This window comes from Ammospiza caudacuta, chromosome 27 (assembly GCF_027887145.1).
Source record: "Ammospiza caudacuta isolate bAmmCau1 chromosome 27, bAmmCau1.pri, whole genome shotgun sequence".
NCBI classification, from domain to species: Eukaryota; Metazoa; Chordata; class Aves; order Passeriformes; family Passerellidae; genus Ammospiza; species Ammospiza caudacuta.
The window spans coordinates 4201254-4222871 of NC_080619.1; the positions used below are offsets into that span (position 1 = coordinate 4201254).

A 21618-nucleotide genomic window follows, 5' to 3' on the forward strand; every position below is an offset into this window, starting at 1 on the left:
CCACAGAGGAGATTCATTGCCCTGCTCTGGGGCACAGCTCACACCAGTGCCTCCTTCAGGGTTGTGGGAAGCAGCAAGGCCTGAGACACAACTTGAAGAAGTTCCTCAATAAACATCCTCAGGATATTTGAAGAGCTGCCAGGCTCTGGAGTGTGCCCAGCCTGAGCTTGGCTAGAGAATTGTCTGAGGCAAGAGGTGGGATTGAATTTAAGCACACCTGGTGGAGGTGTGATTAAAAAATGCTATACAAAATAATCTAAACCATACATAGATCTTAATATAGGAATTCAGACCTAAACTCCACAGATATTTGCATGTTTGGGGGGAATTCAGATGTATTGAAAGGCAGCTCTCTCTGCACTCCAATGCAGCACATGCACATAACTAAACTGGCAGGTTTTCCACAACAGTAAATGTTTATATTGGGTACCACATCCTGATTAAGAGGTGTTTAATTTTTTAAATAGCAGCTCCACCACATTCCCAGTTAGACAAGTGTACCCATACAGGAAAAGTCACTTTCCACTGCTTCAGACTGATGTTTCAGCTGCTGAATACAGAGCATTGCCAATCCTGCCAGCATGGTAGCCTGTAGAAAATATTCTGTATATTGACTGAAAGCCTGATTTCCCCTGCATGGCCAATGCCAACCCTCCCAGCCTCATCCCTGAGTGCAAGAGCCATGGCAGGCAGCACTCCCTGCCGGAGGAGGGCTGGACACTCAGAGCTGTCTGCTCTGCTGATGCTTTGTTGTTCTGGCAGCTCTGACCCTCCTGCCTTGCCCTGCACAGCTCCTGTGCTGTGCCAGAAGTGAGGGTGAAGGGAAACCTTTCCTTTGGTATAAGCTGCCTTTACTATTTATGAGTGTAAAAATATTATCATTAATAAATTGGTCTGTGTTGGGCCAGTGCAACCTCACCGAGTGCTCCTCCTTTACCTTCTGGGCTTGCTTTGCTCCTCCCTTGGCACCAGCTCACAGCTTTGGTCCCTCCACCTGCAGCATTCCCAAGGATCTGACATTTATCCTTTGGGCCACCCCCTGCCCTTCCCTCCTGTCCTTTACTTGACTCTCTGAGTCCAAAGTTACAAACTTTGTAATTCCCTTTAATTTTATGATGATACAACACGAGGGAAAGCTCAGGACATTGAACATCCCTGCTCACCTTTGTACAGAGAGGTGTTTCCAACAGTTACTTTTCAATGTGAAACATTCTTCCAATTCACTGTGTAAAACAACCAGTCAAGCTATTTCTCTTCATTTCAACAATAATTTTAGCAAATTTTAGCAGTTTTAGAAAAAAAAAAATAAGGTTTCTACAGCTATGGAGTCAAATAAATTTCATCTGTTAGCAACAAAAAAAAAATATTTTACAGATAGTTTGGGCCTGACATAGCACACTCCTTTTTTTAAAACAATAAACTGTTATACAATTTTTACAGACATTTTAGCTGTAAGAGCTCATTCTATTACAAAAACCCAACAGCTGTGATGCCACCAAGCATTTTTGTAAGTGAAAATAAAGCACATGGCACATTGTATAAAAGGTCCAAACACTTGTAACCACTCACATTCCCAGGTGGAACTGTGCTGGAGAGGGGGTTACTGGTTGATAAACCCTGATGGGGATGAAGGGTAAGTCTTGCAGCCTGACCTGTGCCATTGTCCAAATATATTCTAGCTGGGTTTCAAGAATTTTTCCTGCCTTATCCCAAAGCCAGAGATACTGAATATCTCACCACAGATGGCTTAAATAAAATACAAGTATTTACATTGCATGGGAAAATGCATAAACTTGGTAAAATAAAGAACAGGCTGCTCCCAAAAAGCAGTCACTGAGCAAGAACCTTAAGCAGAAATAAATCCCTTTTAGCAGGGTAAAACCACAAACTATTCCACCTTCTATTTGTCTGGTCACTCAGAACCCAATCAGGCTGGTCAGCAACCAGTTTTAAATCATCATTTTTTTGTGTTGTTTAGCTCAGTTCACCCAGACTCCTGAGTCTTAGATTTTGTCTCTTGAAAAGTGAATAATCAGTATTGAATCACCACTTTTTTGTGTTGTTCAGCTGAGTACCCAGACTCCTGAGTCTTAGATTTTGTCTCTCAAAAGGGGACTCTCTAAAAGGAGAGGCTGAAAATTTCAGCTCAGCTCACCCAGACTCCTGGGTCTTAGATTTTGTGTCTTAAAAGGGGAATCTCTAGAAGGGGAAGCTGAAATTTCAGCTTCGTACCCAGACTCCTCAGTCTTAGATTTTGTCCCTTAAAAGGTGAACGATCAGTTCTAAATCACCATTTTTTTGTGTTGTTTAGCTCAGTACCCAGACTCCTGGGTCTTAGATTTTGTCTCTCAAAAGGGGAAGCTGCAATTTCAGCTTCGTACCCAGACTCCTCAGTCTTAGATTTTGCCTCTTGAAAGGAGAACAACCAGTTCTAAATCACCATTTTTTTGTGTTGTTTAGCTCAATGCCCAGACTCCTGAGTCTTGGATTTTGTCTCTTGAAAGGTGAACAACCAGTTCTAAATCACCATTTTTTTGTGTTGTTTAGCTCAATGCCCAGACTCCTGAGTCTTGGATTTTGTCTCTTGAAAGGTGAACAACCAGTTCTAAATCACCATTTTTTTGTGTTGTTTAGCTCAATGCCCAGACTCCTGAGTCTTGGATTTTGCCTCTTGAAAGGAGAACAACCAGTTCTACATCACCATTTTTTTGTGTTGTTTAGCTCAGTACCCAGACCCTGAGTCTTAGATTTTGTCTCTCAAAAGGGGAATCACTAAAGTGCTCCAAGACCCACTCGTGAGAGGCCGTGCAGCTGCAGCACATCTGGGCTGCCCCCTGAGCTCCTGCTCTGCCCAAGCTGAGCTGCATGGGGGTGTCTGTCCCCCAGGACAGTGGCAGCAGTGCAGAAGCCCCATCCCACAGGAGGAGAGCAGCAGATCCAGCAGGGAGCTGAGCTCAGCGCCGGCGGAAGGCGCGGGAGATCCTCCAGGCGTTGGGCTCCTCGTAGCGGTTGTAGAGGGGCTCCAGCCTCTGCTGCTTCTTCTGCTTGCTCAGCTTGGTTGGGTCAGAGACCTTGAAGAAAGCTGGGGCAAACTCCACCAGCCAGCGAGGATCGATGGTTGTCACCTCCCTCATGTACTCCTTGGTGGTCAGCACCAGCTCGTGATACACCACCCTGGCAAAAGGGACAGAATTCTGTAAATTGGTTTTTGCAAACAAGAAGCAACAAGGAAAGGGCTGGAGGAGCTAAGCTTGCTCCTTTTAAGCTCCAGAAGAACCATCCAGAAGAGTTATCCCTCTGGATAAAGGACTGAGTAAGCCCAGTGCTTGAGAATTGCTTTTGTTGAAGTCTCCCTTCCAAACTACCTCTGTTCACTAGAAGGATCTGCAATTATTTATTTTCCTCCTCCTACTTCACAGCTACTCTTCAGCACAGAACTCCTCCATCCCATTTAAAACAATGCTCTCTCCCTCTTCAACACCCAGTGTTTTAAACCCCCTTCCACAATAAAGAAACAATTACAACTTCAGGCCTGGCCTTGGCTCCAAAAGTCAGTCTCATCTCTGCACAGCCACTAAGCTCAGCTGTCACAGACATGTTTTATGAAAAATCCTTTCATTAGGATTTTTTTCTCCTGAGAAGCTGAGAGGCCTCAGGAACAAAATGTGAACAATGGTTATCTGCTGCTGTGGAATGCAACAGGTGCATCTGTGATTGGTCTCATGTGGTTGTTTCTAATTAATGGTCAATCACAGTCAGCTAGTTCTGACTCTCTGTCCGAGCCACAAACCTTTGTTATCATTCTTTCTTTTTCTATTCTTTGCTAGCCTTCTGATGAAATCCTTTCTTCTATTCTTTTTAGTATAGTTTTAATATAATATATAACATAAAATAATAAATCAGCCTTCTGAAACGTGGGGTCAGATCCTCATCTCTTCCCCCATCCTCAGACCCCTCTGAACAGTCACACTCAGCAGCAGAAAGAGACAAAATCAGACTTGAAACTTTCCTCATTGCTAAGGAATCAGGAGGCTCTGCTCAGATCTGTACTCCACACACCACAACTTTCTCTTTATAAAGTCTGAGGAGAAACAGGAAATCCCATGCTCTTGCCTTCCTTACCATTCAGGCTGCCTGTTGAAGAGAGCACTGGAGGGGTGGATGTAGACAACCTGCTGGTCAATGAGTGTCCTGTACCCTTCCTGGGGATCCTTCTTGGCTGCATTCCTGAAGAAGCCACTGCAAATGGCCTTCTGGACCCGAACTGTGGCCTTCCCACAGGACACCACATCCAGCTTATGCCTGCCAGACAACAGATAGAGACAAAAAGATTAGAGCTCTCCAGATTTGGATGCAGCTACCAAGATCAGTTTAGCAAATTTTCTTTAGCTATTACAATGTAAGAACAGAAGACACAGTGTAAGAGCTTGAGCAAGAGATGTGGGACTCCAGGTGGCTCTTCCAAATGCAGTTTATTCCATCTAAGAAGTTACAGCAGTCCAGAGTTGTGGGTGACAGAGCTGCACCTATAGCTGTCAGCTCCAGCTGCAGGCAGGCCTGGAGACCCTTTGGTTTAGGTTACAATGCATTATATATTTTTCTTTAGGTTACAATGCATTATATATTTTTCTTTTGGTTACAATGCATTATAGACTTTTCTTTGCTGAGCATCTTCATACAGCAGAACCAATCTATACCTTAACTTTTATCTCTAGCCTACCATAACTACTGTAATTACCATATTCATGTTACTGTTCTCCAATCACTCAAAGTCAGTACATTACAGTTTAAGCTGGAAGTTGTTTTTCAGTTTTCTTGCAGTGGAAAATTCTGAGACCTTTTTTCTGCTTGCAACTTTGCTGCCTCCTTTGCCTGTGCTATCTTTCTGCTTGGTAAAAACATCTTCTGCTTTGAATTAAGTTTATCTTTTGCTCTAAGCCATAAAAACCCCTTCTAACCAACACACCCTTTGCCTCCTTGGCTATCCAGTAAGACTGGCTCAGCAATTCTTTTCTTCTCTATCAAAACTTGCTTCCATCTCTATTCTTTCATCACACTCTACATTCCAAAATCTTTCTGCTAAACATACAGATCTATGAGACTTTCTTGTCAAACTTTCATCCTTCCCAACACCACAGAGTCAGAACTTGTCCCTCCTTGATGTGCTCACCTGTCCATGATGCCCAACATTTGCTTGCGAATGTCCTGAGCCCGGCGTAAGGAACGAGCCTGGATGAAATTTTCATAGCACCAAGGATTTGAAAACTTATTGTTCTTCCAGGAATTGTACACAGCCAGCAGAGTGAGGTGGTCACCTTCTGTTTGATGGAACTTGGCTTTCTTTTGATCAGCAAGTGCTTGTTTATCCTAACACATAAAATATACATCGATATATAAGACATCTACATCATGGAGAAAATCCCTGGACAATAAGGATGACACAGCTCCTTGTCATTCATATAATTTTTTACCTATCATTTTAAACCTATCATGATAATGATACAGGATTAATGTGGTATTTTGGGGTCCCCCATGGCAGGAAGAAAATGTTTTTAGAAATATTCATGTTCGTGTTTTTAGAAATATTATATTATACTATATTATACTATACTATATTATACTATATTATACTATATTATATTTCATATAATACTATATCATATCATACTATATCATATTATACTATACTAAAACTACACTAAAGAATAGAGAAACAGACAGAAAGTTTAACAACATACTAATCAAAAACTCATGACTCTCCAGAGTCCTGACATAGCTAGACTGTGATTGGTCATTAAGTAAAAACAACTCACATGTTGGATAAACAATTTCTAAACTACATTCCAAAGCAACAAAACATGAAGAAACAAATAAAATGGTTTTTTTTCTTTTTCTCTGAAGCTTCTCAGCTTCCCAGAAAAAAAAAATCCTGGTGAAGGGATTTTTCAGAATATATACCAGTAACAGATTAAGACAACACAGAGTGTTTTTTCAATTTCAGTCCCTATTTTTGAAAGAACACATCGAAGTAAATGGCTCATTTATACTGCAGGAAGCATATGCACACACTGCACTAACTGGTTTTCTAACTGCTCTACAAATTCTTTCAGTAATTCATCAAGAAATGTGAAGCAGTAGTTTGAGCCTGGTGATTCACACACCTCTCCCATCTGCACATAAAACATTAATCAAATGCTGCAGTTACACAGATCAGAACTGAAGTTAACTACCCTGAAAAAGTAATGGATCCAAGACAAACCTGATCCCACCACAGCAGAGCCTGCTTTTCCTACTGACTTTAAAGAAAGCAGCACAGGATAGAGGTGCCATGAAGAAATACTTTCTCAAAATGGAAAGGCAATCTGAACTGCAGAGTTGGGACTGACTTGGTTTTGGGTGTGTGTGTTTGTTGGGAAATGCAAGAGTGTCACAGACATATTTTATGAAAAATCCTTTTGACAGGATTTTTTTTCCTGAGAAGCTGGGGGGTCTCAGAAATGAAATGTAAACAATAATTATCTGCTGCTGTGGAATGCAACAGGTGCATCTGTGATTGGTCTCATGTGGTTGGTTTTAATTAATGGCCAATCACAGTCAGCTGGCTCAGACTCTCTGGTCAGTCACAAGATTTTATTATCATTCCATTCCTTTCAAGCCTTCTGATGAAATCCTTTCTTCTATTCTTTTAGTATAGTTTTAATATAATATATACATCATAAAATAATAAATCAGCCTCCTGAAACATGGAGTCAAGATTCTCATCTCTTCCCTGTGAACACCACCACACAGGAGCAATTTTAAGACTTTTCACTTCCCATCTGCAAAGAAACTACCAACAGCTCAGCTACAGGCCCTTACATGAAAAGGAACATTTGCACAGGCAAATGTTCTGACCAAATTACAAGTTTCTTTAGGGAAATATGCTCACTCCTAACCCCTGAAGCTTTCACACCAAGACTGTAACACTGCTGCCTCTGGCTCAGCTGCTCACCTTTGGCCTGTAGAACACATTCTGCACAGACAGCATGGACACAATTGTCAGCATCTCCTCACTGCATCCCAGGTGCACTGACATGATCAACATCTTACACAGCATAGGCTCCAGGGGGAATTCTGCCATCTGCAAGAAACATGTTCCAAGGCATTCAGTGAAAAATCTCCAGTCTTCTCAGTGCAAAACAAAGCAATGCCCTTTCTCATATATTTATTTTGCAAAGGGGTGTGCCTGACCCAGAAAAACTTCACTCATCATGAAGCAAATTATTTGTCTGTATTCACTATCACAAAAATATCCCAATACTTACAGGAAGTTTTTAGACATTAATAAATGTAAATTTATGAATAAAAAGAAACACTAGATGCTCTTTAAAAAGCAGAAGGCACTTTGAAAAAGCAGAAGGTATTTTAAAAAAGTAGAAGGCACTTTTAAAGGTATCTTTTTAAGGTACCTTAAAAAAAAGAAGGTACAGCAGAGCTGTGGTAAATGAAAAGCTACCAAAAACTACAAGAGAGTGACAGCAAAAGCAAACCAAGAATGCTAAGAGGGATTTTATTCTGCCTACCCTACGTCCAAGCCGAGTGAGCAGCCCCTCATCATCCAGAGCTCCCAGGGTGTAGAGCTGCTCCATGGCTGTAATCAGAGTTTCCATGGGGGGAGCATCCATGAAGTCAAAGGACAGCAAATCATTGATGCCCATAGCCTGGGAGGGATGGGAGAAAAACCAAGTCAAAACATTCAGAAGGAAAGCAACAAACTCCAGCCTGAGATATAACAGCAGATAGAGAGGCACTACACAACTTTAGGCAGCTCTAGCCTCATGTGCTTATCCTGACTGCAGGTATGAATTCACAGCTGCCTTCCTGCACCTGAAATAAGGAGCACTGGCCATGGCATTCCTGCACTGCTCAGCTTTCTGCTCTGCTCTTTAGGTACTGCTCCACACACCCCTCAAGCAACATGATTCAGTTGAGGAGAAACAGAAGCTGAATGCTGCTTTTGGGATTGTGTCTTGTAAAGCAGAGTGGCCTGGCAGCTCCACAGGACTTTAGGTGTGCTCCCAGGAAGGGGAATGGCAGCAGCTCTCCCAGCTGTGCCTGGGTTAATCCAGCTCACAGACCTCCAGAGGGATGGTACACACTTAGACTTGCCCAGGTTTGCAGCTCTAAACTCACTCTAAAACAATTTATCTCATCTGTTAACAATGTAAAGGTCCCCTACAAAGGAAGTGCCACTGCTGGAGATTTCTGTTTCTCCTACCTCCTGCAACTAACTGTTCCATGCAGCTGAAGCTCATCATTTAGCTGGCTATCCAACAGAATAACCCTCAATAAAAAACACAGGAGCAAGCCCAATGCCTGAGAATTGCTTTTGTTGAAATCTCCCTTCCAAACTACCTCTGTTCACTACATCTAAAATTACAGCACTACTTCCTGAGACTCAAAGGCAGAAACTCATTTATTGACACACTTAGCAGGCTGGCTTGCTACAAGCTGGTGAAATACCCACCTTCAGGGAGAGCACTGTGCTGGCCAAATTTGTTCTCTGGATTTCAGGCACGTTGGTGGTCAGCATCTCATCCCTGTATGCACGTTCTGTGTACAGCCTGTAGCATTTCCCTGGGCCTGTTCTGCCAGCCCTGCCTGCACGCTGCTTGGCTTGAGCCTAAAGAGAACAAGGGAACAGGTACAAAAAAACAGGTGAAAACAAGTTAAATAAAATGGTTATTCACAATTTTACCTGTATTTATAGAAAGGCTTTCAATAGGCACAGACTCAAGGAGCTACCAGAAATGTGGGTTTATCATTGTCTCATTTTGCTCACTTGTGCTTGAAAACAAGTGAAATAAAACCAGGTGAAAACAAGTAAAATAAAATGGTTATTCACAATTTTACTTGTATGGATAGAAAGGCTTTCAATACAACATGAAGTATGTAATCTGTAGGCACAGCCTCAGGCAGTTATCAGAAATGTGGGTTTATCATTGTCTCATTTTGCTCACTTGTGCTTGAAAACAAGTGAAATAAAACCAGGTGAAAACAAGTAAAATAAAATGGTTATTCACAATTTTACTTGTATGGATAGAAAGGCCTTCAATACAACATGAAGTATGTATTCTGTAGGCACAGCCTCAGGGAGCTATCACCAATGTGAGTTTACCATTGTCTCATTTTGCTCACTTGTGCTTGAAAACAAATGAAATAAAACCAGGTGAAAAATAAAATAAAATTAAATAGTTATTCACAATTTTACTTGATTTTCAATACACCACAGGGAAGTATGTATTCTGCACACATAGATTCAGGGAGCTATCACAAATGTGGGTTTATCACTGCCTCATTTTGCTCACTTGTGCTTGGATGCCACATTGGCAAGACACACAACACCCATGGGGAAAGCCAAACACAGAATACCTACCTGGGAAATTGGTGTCACCACCAGCTGGTCAATTCCAGTCTTGGAGTTATAAACTTTCTGCTTCACAAAGCCAGGATCAACCACATAATATATTCCATCAATAGTCAGAGATGTCTCTGCAATGTTGGTGGCAATGACAACCTGCAAATCACAGCTTGAGTCAGCAGCAGCTCTGTGTCAGGCTGCCAAGACAACCCCAGCACCCAACTTCACCCTCTGGTGTAATATGAGCAGTTTGTTACAAATGTCACTTAATGTAGAAAGGAGAAATGTGCTCACAGGGAACAGAAGGAGATGTTATCCACAAAGATGGACAGGTTTCAAGTATCTACCTTTGTTTAAAGTTTGGGCAAAAAGGGAAAAGAGCATGAAAAAATCCACAATTCAAAGCAAGACTGCACTGACTTCAGGGAGATTTTTTTACCTATCACTCAGACACAGCCTGCATTCAGAGAAAAATCTCCCTGAGAATGTACTCTAGATATTCACTAGCTGCTTGGTAGGAAATTTACCTCCATTCAACAGGAACTACATTTAGATTTTAGATCTTTAGATTAACTGAAGTTAGTATCCATTAAATAACACACCAAGAACATTCCACACAGAGGTTTGCTCCACCAGATGTTTTTACATGTGTTGAAAGGCTTAGATAACTTGAGATGCATACAATCAAAAATATGCTCTTAGCTGTAAATAATCTTTTCCCCAAAATGTTTATCCTTTAAGCACTGTAATACACCCCACTATTAAAATATATCAGCAGAAGATGACAGGGAACAAAGATGAAATTACCTTTCTGCTCCCTGGTGGGGCTGGGTCAAAGATCCTGGTCTGCATTTCACTGGGCAAAGCTGAGTACACTGGCAGGATAATTAACTCTGGAACATCAGGTCCTAGAGATTTCATCCTCTCATAGAGGATTTCACAGGCAGTGTCAATCTCTTCCTGGCCAGTCAGAAAGACCAAAATGTCACCTACACAGGAAGTAAATTAAAACATCCACAGAATCAATTCTGTTCATTACAACTCCTGCATTTCCATATTTTCATTCCTCATGTTTTCCATTGCTGAGGATCCCCAACTTTTGCTAGCAACTCTTAGCCAAAGGCAACAAACTTCAGCCTTTCACCCAAAATTTTCAGCATTTTAGTTACTGTATTTACAAACATTTTGCTCACATTACTAACATGATCCATGATTCATACAAAGATCTTGCTCAGAGATCTTTAAATCACCAATAACTCAAGACCATTTTCTACTCACCTGGTGGCTCTGTTAAATGGATCTGCATCACTGTAATCAGGCTGGCATCCAAATAATCTGTCTCTGGCTCTTTTGTGTACAGAATTTCTACTGGGTATGTTCTGCCAGGAATTGTGAAGATTGGTGCTTCATAGAAATACTGAGAGAATTTCACAGCATCCAGAGTTGCTGATGTCACTATCAGCTTCATGTCCTGCCGTTTCTGCACTGTCTGCAGGAGAACAAAGGTCTCAAGTCATTTATTGCCTTTGGAACTATCAAAATATGGATTGACTAAAATCAGACAAATACAACCAGTAATAAAAGGTGTTTTAACATCTGAGTAGAGGGGCAGCTCATCCCAGTACCAGAATTTCAGAAAATTGACCCCTGAGGTCCCATTTGAAGCCTCCCTCAGCAACATTATCACAAGAAAACTTTTGGTAGAGCAGGATGAGGAAAGCAAGAACACTCCCCTGTTCATCCACCATTATGAACATCCAGGATGGCAAATTCTCATTGTTCTGCTGCATTTTGCTTGCTCTGCCTCCACACAGAGGCTCATTTCACCAAGATTCAGACCATAAACCCTTAAGAACATTTGCTCTTGAAGCACATGTATGAACCTAAATTGTGTGACTTCACCTTTGCCTGTGCTCTCCTGTCACTGTCACATTTTCTGGAAAAATGCCCTTCCCCAGGATTTTCTCCTGGGAAGATGAGAAACCTCAGCTTCTCCTGTGTTTTGCTGGTTTGGAATGTGGTTGGAGATTGTTTATCCAACATGTGAATTGTTTTAACTTAATGGCCAATCAGGGTCAGGCTGTGTCAAGGCTCTGAGGAGTCAGGAGCTTTCATTATCATTTTTTGTGGCCTTCTGTCTGTAACCTTGCTCTATTCTTTAGTACAGTTTAGTATAGCATGATATAATGTGATATAGCATGATATAATGTGATATAGCATGATATAATGTGATATAGCATGATGATATAATGTGATGTGATATAATATAATGTGATGTGATATAATGTGATGTGATATAGCATAATATAATCTAGCACAATATAATAAAATATAGCAAAATAAAATATAGCATAATATAATAAAATATAGCATAAAAAATATAGCATAACATAATATAGCATAACATAATATAATATAACATAATGTAATATAACATAAGGTAATATAACATAATGTAATATAACATAATGTAATATAACATAATGTAATATAACATAATGTAATATAACATAATGTAATATAACATAATGTAATATAATATAGCATAAAATAATATAATATAGCATAATATAATATAGCATAATATAATATATAGCATAATGTAATATATATAGCATAATATAATATAATCTAATATAGCATAAAGAATATAATATAGCACAAAGAATTTAATATAGCACAAAAAATATAGTATGGCACAATATGGCACAATATGGCATAATATAATATAATATAATATAATATAATATAATATAATATAATATAATATAATATAATGTAATGTAATATAATGTAATGTAATATAATATAATATAATATAATATAATATAATATAATATAACATAACATAGCACAATATAATAATCAATTACCCTTCTAAGAACACGGAGTCAGATTCTCAATTCCTCCTTCATCCTGGGGACCCTGAAAATGCCACACTTTCCTCCCCACACTGAAAGCAATAAAAATCCAGGCTGTATTACCTTCTTCAGGAGCCCAAAGAGCACATCAGTATGGATGGTCCTCTCATGGGCCTCATCCAGCATGATGATGGCATACTGGGTGAGATCTGGGTCTATCAGGCACTCCCTCAGTAACATCCCATCTGTCATGTATTTGATGACAGTCTCAGGGCTGGTGCAGTCTTCAAATCTAATGGTGTAGCCAACCTGGAGGGAAGAGTTGCACAGAAATAGAAGTTAACACAATTATCAGCCTCATTAACCCCCAGTTTGATTATTCCACAAATTCACTTTACAGCTCACAGGGAATAGACAAATGGATACACAAGACAACCAGCTCCAACACTGATTTTTCCTACTTTTCATGATTATTTTGGCATGTTCTTCAACATTGAAATTCACCTCTTGTCCCAAGCAGCAACCAAATTCCTCTGACACCCTCTTTGCAACAGACATTGCAGCCACTCTGCGAGGCTGAGTACATCCAATCTTCCCTCTGGAGGTATATCCTGCCTCAGCCAGGTACTGGGTAATCTGGGTTGTTTTCCCAGATCCTGTCTCTCCAATAACAATCAGAATCTGGTTGTCATGCACAGCCTAGAAAAGATCAGAAAACATACACTTGTTATTTTTTTTTTTTAATCAAAACAAGCCAAACAAAATAGCATGGGCTATCTGGGACTAGATTGAGCAGCTCTTGCTTTTGCTTCAATTAACTCAGAATAAAAATCATGTTCCTATTGATCAAGTCATCAACCTGTTTAAGTGCTCAGCTGACTTACTCACATGATCTTAGTATCAATTTTGACTTACATTAGTAAATATCTGGAACCTCATTAAATATACATATATATATAATACTTCAAAATACATATTGTGAGCTAAAGTTCTGCACTTAAAATTATCAGCTGGCTATTCACCTATCAAAAAGCTAAATCAAGAGTATTCATTTTAAATTACTGCTTGCTCAAACCAGAATGCCTTTTCATGAGTCTTACTTGTATCAGCTGCTCCTTGAGTCTGAAGATTGGGAGACTCTCTCTCTGTTCAATGATGGAAAGCTGGGTCTTCTTACCATAAGAAGCTTTGTTGCCACCAAATGCATGTTTCTTCCACTCTGGGATATCATTTGGCATCATCCCAATACCTCTCATGTTTGCTGCTATTTGTCTTCCATCCACTAGAAAAGAAACAATTCCATCATTTACACACCCAGATTCACACAGCACAGACCCTGATGATCCTGCTCCAACTGCTCCATCATCCAGGCCTTCTATTCTGTGTGTGCTTAAATGTTTTTAAGTTTCCAAGTGGATACCCCCACTTTTACAGGATATGCCTGTACACTTCCCCTGACATTCCTATTTCCATTTCAGTGGAAAAGCATTTTTGTTTTGACTCACTTTTAAAGTGTGGCAGACAAACACAGCATGAAGACATCTCTCCTGTGTTGCTGGAGCAGCACAAAAAAGGCACAGTTCAGCTGTGCTCAGACATACCATCAGGGAGAGGATCCACCCAGTGTGTGTTGAGGCCCATGGGGATGGAATCCATCTCTGCTTCCCTCTGGGCTTGTTTCAGCTCTCGCCTCTCTTTAGCTAAAGCACTTTGCATCATGGCAGCCTGGGACAGGGAACCATCTGGGTTCTGCAGAGCAACAAGAAAAGACTTCAAGCACCACCATTCCTTCACCTTCAATATATCTTTTCTTTAGGAACATCTTCTAAAAATGCTTTTTAAATTTCAAATTTTGTTCATTAGATTTCCAGGGTATTTCCATCAGGCTGGCCTCATGAATTTTTATAGTCATAACTAATATGGAGCATCCTTACAGTGCCCAGTCAGAAAGATTACAGGCACAACCAATGAAAATATTTCTTTACTACTTTCTACTTTCAAAACATAAGAAAAAGCAGATCAGAGAAACTTTGTTCTAACACACCTATGTAAAATGGCATTTCAGTTCCATTATTCCACTTGAGAGTCACCAGTTAAGTTAGAACCCAGCTTTATTTGGAAGGAGTTCAGTGGTTACGTTTTTCAGGGCTCTCAGTAATGAGCAGGTGGGAAACAGGTTATTAAATTCCTAAATACTTATATCATTTAATCAAGTACATTGGTTTTAGCCCTGGAAATCTCTTACCTTTACTATTTTAATGGGACTCATATCCATGCTCTGTTTAGTGTGACCTCGAAGAAATGGTGGCTCCTCTTCAACTAGCTCAATCTCAAGATCCTCATCTAAAATTCACAAGTGACAATTGTTACAGAAAAAATTAAACATCTTTTGGGTACATTGAAGTGCCTCTTCTATGTGTGTATTCTTAAAGATATTCTTAAAACTCCTTGTAATATTGAAAAACTCCTTAGAATATTAAAGATATTCTTACAACTCCTTATAATATTTTGAAATTCCTTAGAATATTAAAGATATTCTTAAAACTCCTTAGGAGTTTTAAAAGCGAAAACACTGCAAATAAAATGCACAGACAGGGCACATCCAAATGCCACTAATAATACAGCCAGAAGAACCCTAGTTCCAAATATAAAGATGATAGCAAACTGTGTGATGTTTTATAGTTACTTCTATCATCAATACATTTTTGAATCAAAATACATCCAGAAAAACAAGGAATTTACAATAATAAGACTGCTGGGAAATATTACCTTCTTCATCATCCACTTTAGGAAGAATCCCAGTCTCCTCATCAAAGTCAGGGAACTCTTCCTTGGAAAGCACATTAGCTGCAATCATCTGGGAACAGAATGAATACACCATGAGTATGTCCTCATGAATGAACATAACTCATGCCTATGAGTCAGTTCTAACCCCATTCCTGTAAAACAGGAACAAAGGAATGGTTCTGCATCCTGTATCCTCACCCAGCCTCTGACCAAGCCATCCTTCTGTTACTCTAAACCCCAACTAAACAATCCCAGCTCAGAAACCAGCAATTCCAAGTTAATGAGCAAGTTACACAATCCAGGAGCTGTGTTCCAGCTCATTAAACTCCCTGACAACTTCACCACCTTTATCCCATTCCCCTGGGTGCAGCACAGACCTGTTTTATCTCCCATTTCTCGGGGTCAGAGATGCGGGTGAGGCGTTTCCTCTCCAGGCTGTCGTCCTCCACCTCGGGGGCGCTCACCAGGGACAGGTGGCTGGGTCTGTCTGGGTTCCTCATGGAGCTCTCCTCATTGGTTTCTCCAACCAGGTTCCTCCTACGGTTTGGGTTCAGGTCCTCCCCAGTGTCTTGATCAACATCCTGTGTCACGGACATATTTTATGAAAAATCCTTTCGCTACAATTTTTTTCTCCTGAGAAGCTGGGAGGCCTCAGAAATGAAATGTAAACAATGGTTATCTGCTGCTGTGGAATGCAACAGGGGCATCTGTGATTGGTCTCATGTGGTTGTTTCTAATTAATGGCCACTCCCAGTCCAGCTGTCTCAGATTCTCTGGTCAGTCCCAAAATTTTATTATCATTCCTCTCTATCCCTTGCCAGCCTTCTGATGAAATCCTTTCTTCTATTCTTTTAGTATAATTTTAATATATCATTTTCTTTTAATATAATATATATCATAAAATAATAAATCAGTCTTCTGAAACATGGAGTCAAGATTCTCATCTCTTCCCTCATCCTGGGACCCCTGTGAACACCACCACAATCCTGTATCAGATGGATTAGTTAATCAATCAGCTCTACACTTCTCCTTATCTATTAACTCTGCCATTAACAGCCCATTCACAAAAAATGCTAGTTTGTAGGCTTTTTGGGTTTTTTCAGCTAAGAACATCCTCAGGCATGGAACACTCTCTGTCTTGGCAATAGTAGTGATTAAGTTTAAAATTAAAAGCTTCTCTCCTATTGAAAGAGGAAGACAAACAGCAACAGCTTGAGGTTTGCCTTGACTCTTTGATATCATGTCAAGCAAAGAAATTGCCTCTTTAATATCATGTCAAGCCAAGAAACTACATCAAAACTAGAGAAAACGTGTAAAACTTAATAGGCTGCTTAAATACAGAATGGTAACTTAGTTTTTAACTCCCAACTAAATGGTTATGCATTAGTTTCCAATCAAAAAGTGTGAAAAATAGCAAGAAAAGGCATCATTTTAAGAATTTTAGCACTGTACCTTCATGCTCAGGCTGGTTTTGGATCCAGTAAAAGACAACACTTTGACTTTCACTCTTTGTCCTTTGCTCACAACATCAGCAACGTTGGCAACCCGTCCTTCTCTTCGCAGCTCTGAGATGTGCACCAAGCCTTCCCAACGTTTCCTGGAGTGAAACAGAGGGGCATGGAAGGGGCACATTATTACTCTGACAGCAACAGATTTTAATATAGATTCTGAGTGATCTGAAGGGCTGTCAACAGACTCTGTATGTCCACAATCTGGTTTTTGTAATGAGAATTTTATAATTCTCCATTGTCAAATTTATTTTTCCGAAACATCCCTTCAAAGCCCAGAATTCCTGCTGGTAGCTTCATCAAATCTCTAAGGTACCAGCAGAAAAGAGAACTGAGCTGAAGCAGTACCAGATCAATGTCACTGTCATATTTTCTGAAAAATGCCTTTGCTAGGATTTCTTCTCCTGGGAAGCTGAGACGCCTCAGAGAAAAATGAAAACAATAATTATCTGATTGCTTCTCCTGTGTTTTCCTGCTTTGGAATGTGGTTTGGACATTGTTTACCAACTGGTCATTGTTTTATTGGTTTCATATGAATTGTTTTGACTTAATGACCAATCACAGCCCAGCTGTGTGGAGGCTCTGGAAAGAGTCACAAGTTTTTCATTAATATCTCGTTAAGCCTTCTGTAAATATCCTTATATCCTTTCTCTATTCTTTAGTATAGTATAGCATATCATTCTTTAATATAATATAGATCACAAAATAACAAATTAGCCTTCTAAGAACATGGAGTCAGATTCTCAATTCCTCCTCCCTCTGGGGAAGCCAGAGAATACCCCAGATCTCTAGGAAACATCAAAGGGTACCTCAGTCCTTCCAGCTGCACAAAGCACCCAAACTGCATGATGCTGGTGACTTTGCCATTGTAGATGTCCCCAATGGAAGGCTCCTCAGCTGGTGGTCGGTCTATGTGCTTGTCCCTCCACCTCTCATGGCTCTTCTCAAGGTATTTGTCCCGATCCCTGCGCTCCTTACTGGGGCTCCAACTCCTGCTCCTTGATCTGTATCTGGATTTTCCTCTGTTCCTGTCCCAGGTCCTGGAACGGGACCTGGAGCGCGATCTGTGCCTCCGCTTCCTGTCCCTGCTACGGCTCCGGCTCCTCTTCCTTTTCTTCACCCTAACAAACCAAAATTCCATCTCTGCAGTGGAGATGACAGCAGCCCCAGTGCCATCTCTGCAGAGCATTTCCACCTCAGGCAATGAGAGCAGCCCCAGTGCCACCTCTGCAGAGCATTTCCACCTCAGGCAATGAGAGCAGCCCCAATTCCATCTCTGCAGAGCATTTCCACCTCAGGCAATGAGAGCAGCACCAGTGCCACCTCTGCAGAGCATTTCCACCTCAGGCAATGAGAGCAGCCCCAATTCCATCTCTGCAGAGCATTTCACCTCAGGCAATGAGAGCAGCCCCAATTCCATCTCTGCAGAGCATTTCCACCTCAGGCAATGACAGCAGCCCCAGTGCCATCTCTGCAGAGCATTTCACCTCAGGCAATGAGAGCAGCCCCAATTCCATCTCTGCAGAGCATTTCACCTCAGGCAATGAGAGCAGCCCCAGTGCCACCTCTGCAGAGCATTTCCACCTCAGGCAATGAGAGCAGCCCCAGTGCCACCTCTGCAGAGCATTTCCACCTCAGGCAATGAGAGCAGCCAAGACATTCCCCCATACACACACACCAGGCACCTACCGATGGTCGCTGCTCCTCTGCTTGCCCTGCTTGTCTGCACTGGGCATCAGAGCTTCCAGCTCCTTCAGGGCATCAGCTGCCACTTTGACATCATCTTCATCCAGCATGTTCTGCAAGGACAGAAAACTGATGCCTCTTTCTGCAAAAGGGCTGATAAAAAGCTTGTCACAAAGAATTAATCTACAGAATTATCAGCATACGTGTATCTATTTAGAAAGAATACAAGATTTAAAAAATCAGGCTCGATATGAGATAAAGAAAAAAAGGACTCTCCCTATTTGGCCACAATATTGAGACAATTCTGCTTTTATGCAATAGAAAGTTCCGTCTCAATGCCTCAAATTGTTACAGAAATAAAAAATGCAAGTCCCTCATAGCTTCTAAATATACCACACATTTAATTAGTTTGTAACACATTGTTACTTTCAACATTATGTAAGGAAGGCCAGGCTACAAATTTCATGTCACAAGAGACTCATCTTCCACATATTCTGCAAAATAGTATCAACATGGCAAACTGCTAACAGCTATTCTCTGCAACAATGTGCAGCAACACCAGCCTTCTACCTCTTCCACATTTCATCTCTCAAAGTTCACATTTATCCATGCATTAGACAGAGAAAAAAGGTTGAAACTAAAAAAAAAAAATTAAAAGTTTTCACAGAATCACAAAAGAAATGTGAAATGACCACCTTACCCTGATGTTGGGATTGTCTGGCCTGCAAAGGGCTGGATACAATTCCCTCAACTTTTCTTTCTCTGATTTGGGTTTGACAACTGCCTCTGATTTTGAGATAAAAAAAGAAACAAAAAAAAGCACAATGAAACACAAAATAGAACTGCTACAACAACTCACTCTTGATTTTTTTCTATAACTAAATATAAAATTTAATTTCCATCTGAATGCAAAGGCTGATACAGCTTTTACAGAGATTCAAGGAACACTGCGTTGCCTCCCTTCAAAGAAAATTCTGATTATTAGTGAATATTTGAAATACAGAACACTCTAAGCAGCACACTCAGAATAAAAACAGCAGGATGCATGGTACAATAGGATTTGCATTAGAAAACTAAAGCAGAAAGCAGAAACTCAGCTCACACTGAGCACTGACCCCACGTACCTTTGCTTGTGGATGGTTTTGGAGGAGGCCGCATTGTCTGGATGAGACGTAGCAGGTTACTGATGAGGGAATCCTGAAAAAAAAAATCAATAAAATACTTCAGGAAATGCCAGCAACACTTTCACTGTTAGAAGGCACAATGAGGGTTTATTGCAGGACAAAAACATGCTCAATTCTGAAGATGCAGGTCGATTTTTAGAAACTGTCATTGGGCTTTGTGTATGCCCTAAAAAGAACCCAAAAATAATTATGATAATTTCATCTAAGTGACTTTTCTGTTAATAATTTTAATCACCTATTTAATCCAACTACAATTATTGCTGAGGAATCAATAAACACAGCATAAAAGCATCACAAGAAGACTTATGACAACATCTGCCTTCATGAAAAGTTGTTTCTTCCATGTTTTATATGCTCAACACAATAATACACAGTTTGAGTCCTCAGGAAGAAGCTTTTTCAAAGAGTACAACAGTTTTTAAAAAATATGAAGGAGAGGAAGACAGGGGAGACAGGAATATCAGAAGCTAATTAGTATGTAGTCTTCCAATTGAAGAAATTCAATAAAACCTCCTCACAACCTTTCTATTTTTAAAATGGAAAGCTCTATAAAATACAGCATGACAAGAATAAAACACAGACAACGTTCAGGTGTCACTTACAGTGAACTCAGCGCCATTCTTCAGGAGAATTGCTTTAAACGAGTCAAACGTGGTATTCTTCTCGGCAAGACTTATCACAAATTCGGCTGTGAGAGAAAAGCATAAAGTAAATTGAACTAGTAAAGTAAAAAGCAGAGTAAGGAGGGCACGAGGGGGCAGAAGCAGCTCAGCTGGGCCCCTGTGGGGGGAGAAGCCCGGGGAGCTTCTCCTCAGCTCTCCCGGGACCAAAGCGTTCCCTCAGGCTCACAAATTGTTCTTTTTGAAGAAAAATAACGGCTTTTGATGTCTATATTCGAAAAGCGCCTTTACAAAACACATCCGACCCCATGGAAAGGGCCACTACGGCCCTCCTCATGCTGGCCTCTGCCCGGGAACGCGCTGCTCACCGGAGCGCCCCGGAGGTGCCCGAAGGCTGCGGCCGCCCCACTTACCCAGGTCCTTGTCGTTGATGCCCAGGTGGTTGTCGAGCTCGGTGCACACCTTGGACACCAGCGACAGGTACTCGAGCTTGGCGAGCTCCTCCGCCGCCGCCAGCTCCGCCATGGCCGCCACGGCCGCGTCCGGGGCGCGCCGGAAACGGCGCCGTGAGGGGACAGGGGCGGGGCCGGGAGAGATGGGCGGGGCCCGGGAGAGGACTGGGCGGGGCCCGGGGTAGTGGGGCGGGGCCAGGGACACAGCGGGGCGCGGCCCGGGACACAGCGGGGCGGGGCCAGGGTCAGCGGGGCGGGGCCCGGGACACAAGGGGGCGGGGGCAGGGCCAGTGGGGCGGGGCCATGGACACAGAGGGGCGGGGCCAGGGCCAGCGGGGCGGGGCCCGGGACACAAGGGGGCGGGGCCAGGGCCAGTGGGGCGGGGCCATGGACACAGAGGGGCGGGGCCATGGACACAGAGGGGCGGGGCCAGGGCCAGCGGGGCGGGGCCCGGGACACAAGGGGGCGGGGCCAGGGACACAGCGGGGCGGGGCCTGGGGACGAGACAGGGCTGGACCGGGATGAGAGCGGGACGAGACCGGGGGGGACCGGGGACAGCGGGGCGCGGCCCGGGACGAGACTGGGTGGGACCGGGACAGCGGGGCGGGACCCGTGACGACACCGGGCCCGGCCGGGACAGTGAGCAGCGGGAAGGGATTGCCGGGCACCGAGTCTTTACCAACGCTATCATCACGACAACGCGAAGAAAGAGAAATATCTGGACTGTGGTTGGCTTACACAGTGCCGTGGCTCCTCTCACCTAGTGAAAGGTTTGTTTCTTCTTTATGCCAAATGGGCAGTGGATGTGTGCAGAAAAGACATTTTTGTGCTGTTCTTGTGAGCCAGTGAAGGCTTCCTGAAGATAAGGAAAGCCCATATCTCTCCCAAGGAAGGTACCAAGGCTATCACCATGACAATGTGTAGAAAGAGACAAAAGATCTGGTTTTAGTTGGCTCACAGAGTGACGTGGCTCCTCTTCACCTATTGAGAGTTTTGTTTCTTTCTTATAACCAATGGGCAGTGTATGTGTTTGTTAAGTAAATGTAAATATCCTGTAAAACTATAAAGACAAAGGCAACATGTTGCTTTAATAAATGCCCCCTTATACAGCCTGCTGATC

The 21618-nt window shown here is 41.9% G+C and overlaps 1 protein-coding gene across 1 annotated transcript; it reads right to left on the minus strand.

Annotated features, from left to right (window-relative positions):
* Positions 1–1108: 1108 nt before the first annotated feature.
* DHX8 (DEAH-box helicase 8) lies at positions 1109–20574 on the minus strand. The gene is made up of 23 exons (XM_058820777.1): positions 20460–20574; positions 20029–20114; positions 19367–19439; positions 18943–19028; positions 18246–18355; positions 17366–17677; positions 16501–16645; positions 15426–15629; positions 15031–15118; positions 14507–14604; positions 13863–14010; positions 13362–13543; positions 12766–12960; positions 12385–12570; positions 10679–10889; positions 10208–10389; positions 9416–9556; positions 8507–8662; positions 7563–7700; positions 6992–7120; positions 5171–5367; positions 4123–4302; positions 1109–3174 (listed from the first exon to the last, which is right to left on the minus strand). The coding sequence occupies exons 1-23, from the start codon at positions 20569–20571 to the stop codon at positions 2955–2957; spliced, it is 3579 nt and encodes a 1192-aa protein (XP_058676760.1). The 5' UTR covers positions 20572–20574; the 3' UTR covers positions 1109–2954.
* Between the last annotated feature and the right edge of the window lie 1044 nt (positions 20575–21618).

Excerpts from the sequence above, each read along its gene's own strand:
- DHX8 (XM_058820777.1), bottom strand. The coding sequence starts at position 20,571 with ATGGCGGAGCTGGCGGCGGCGGAGGAGCTCGCCAAGCTCGAGTACCTG. Across the intron at positions 15,630-16,500 it reads AAACCAGCCTGAGCATGAAG|GATGTTGATCAAGACACTGG; the intron begins GTACAGTGCTAA and ends TCCGTGACACAG. Across the intron at positions 15,119-15,425 it reads AGAAATGGGAGATAAAACAG|ATGATTGCAGCTAATGTGCT; the intron begins GTCTGTGCTGCA and ends TTCTGTTCCCAG.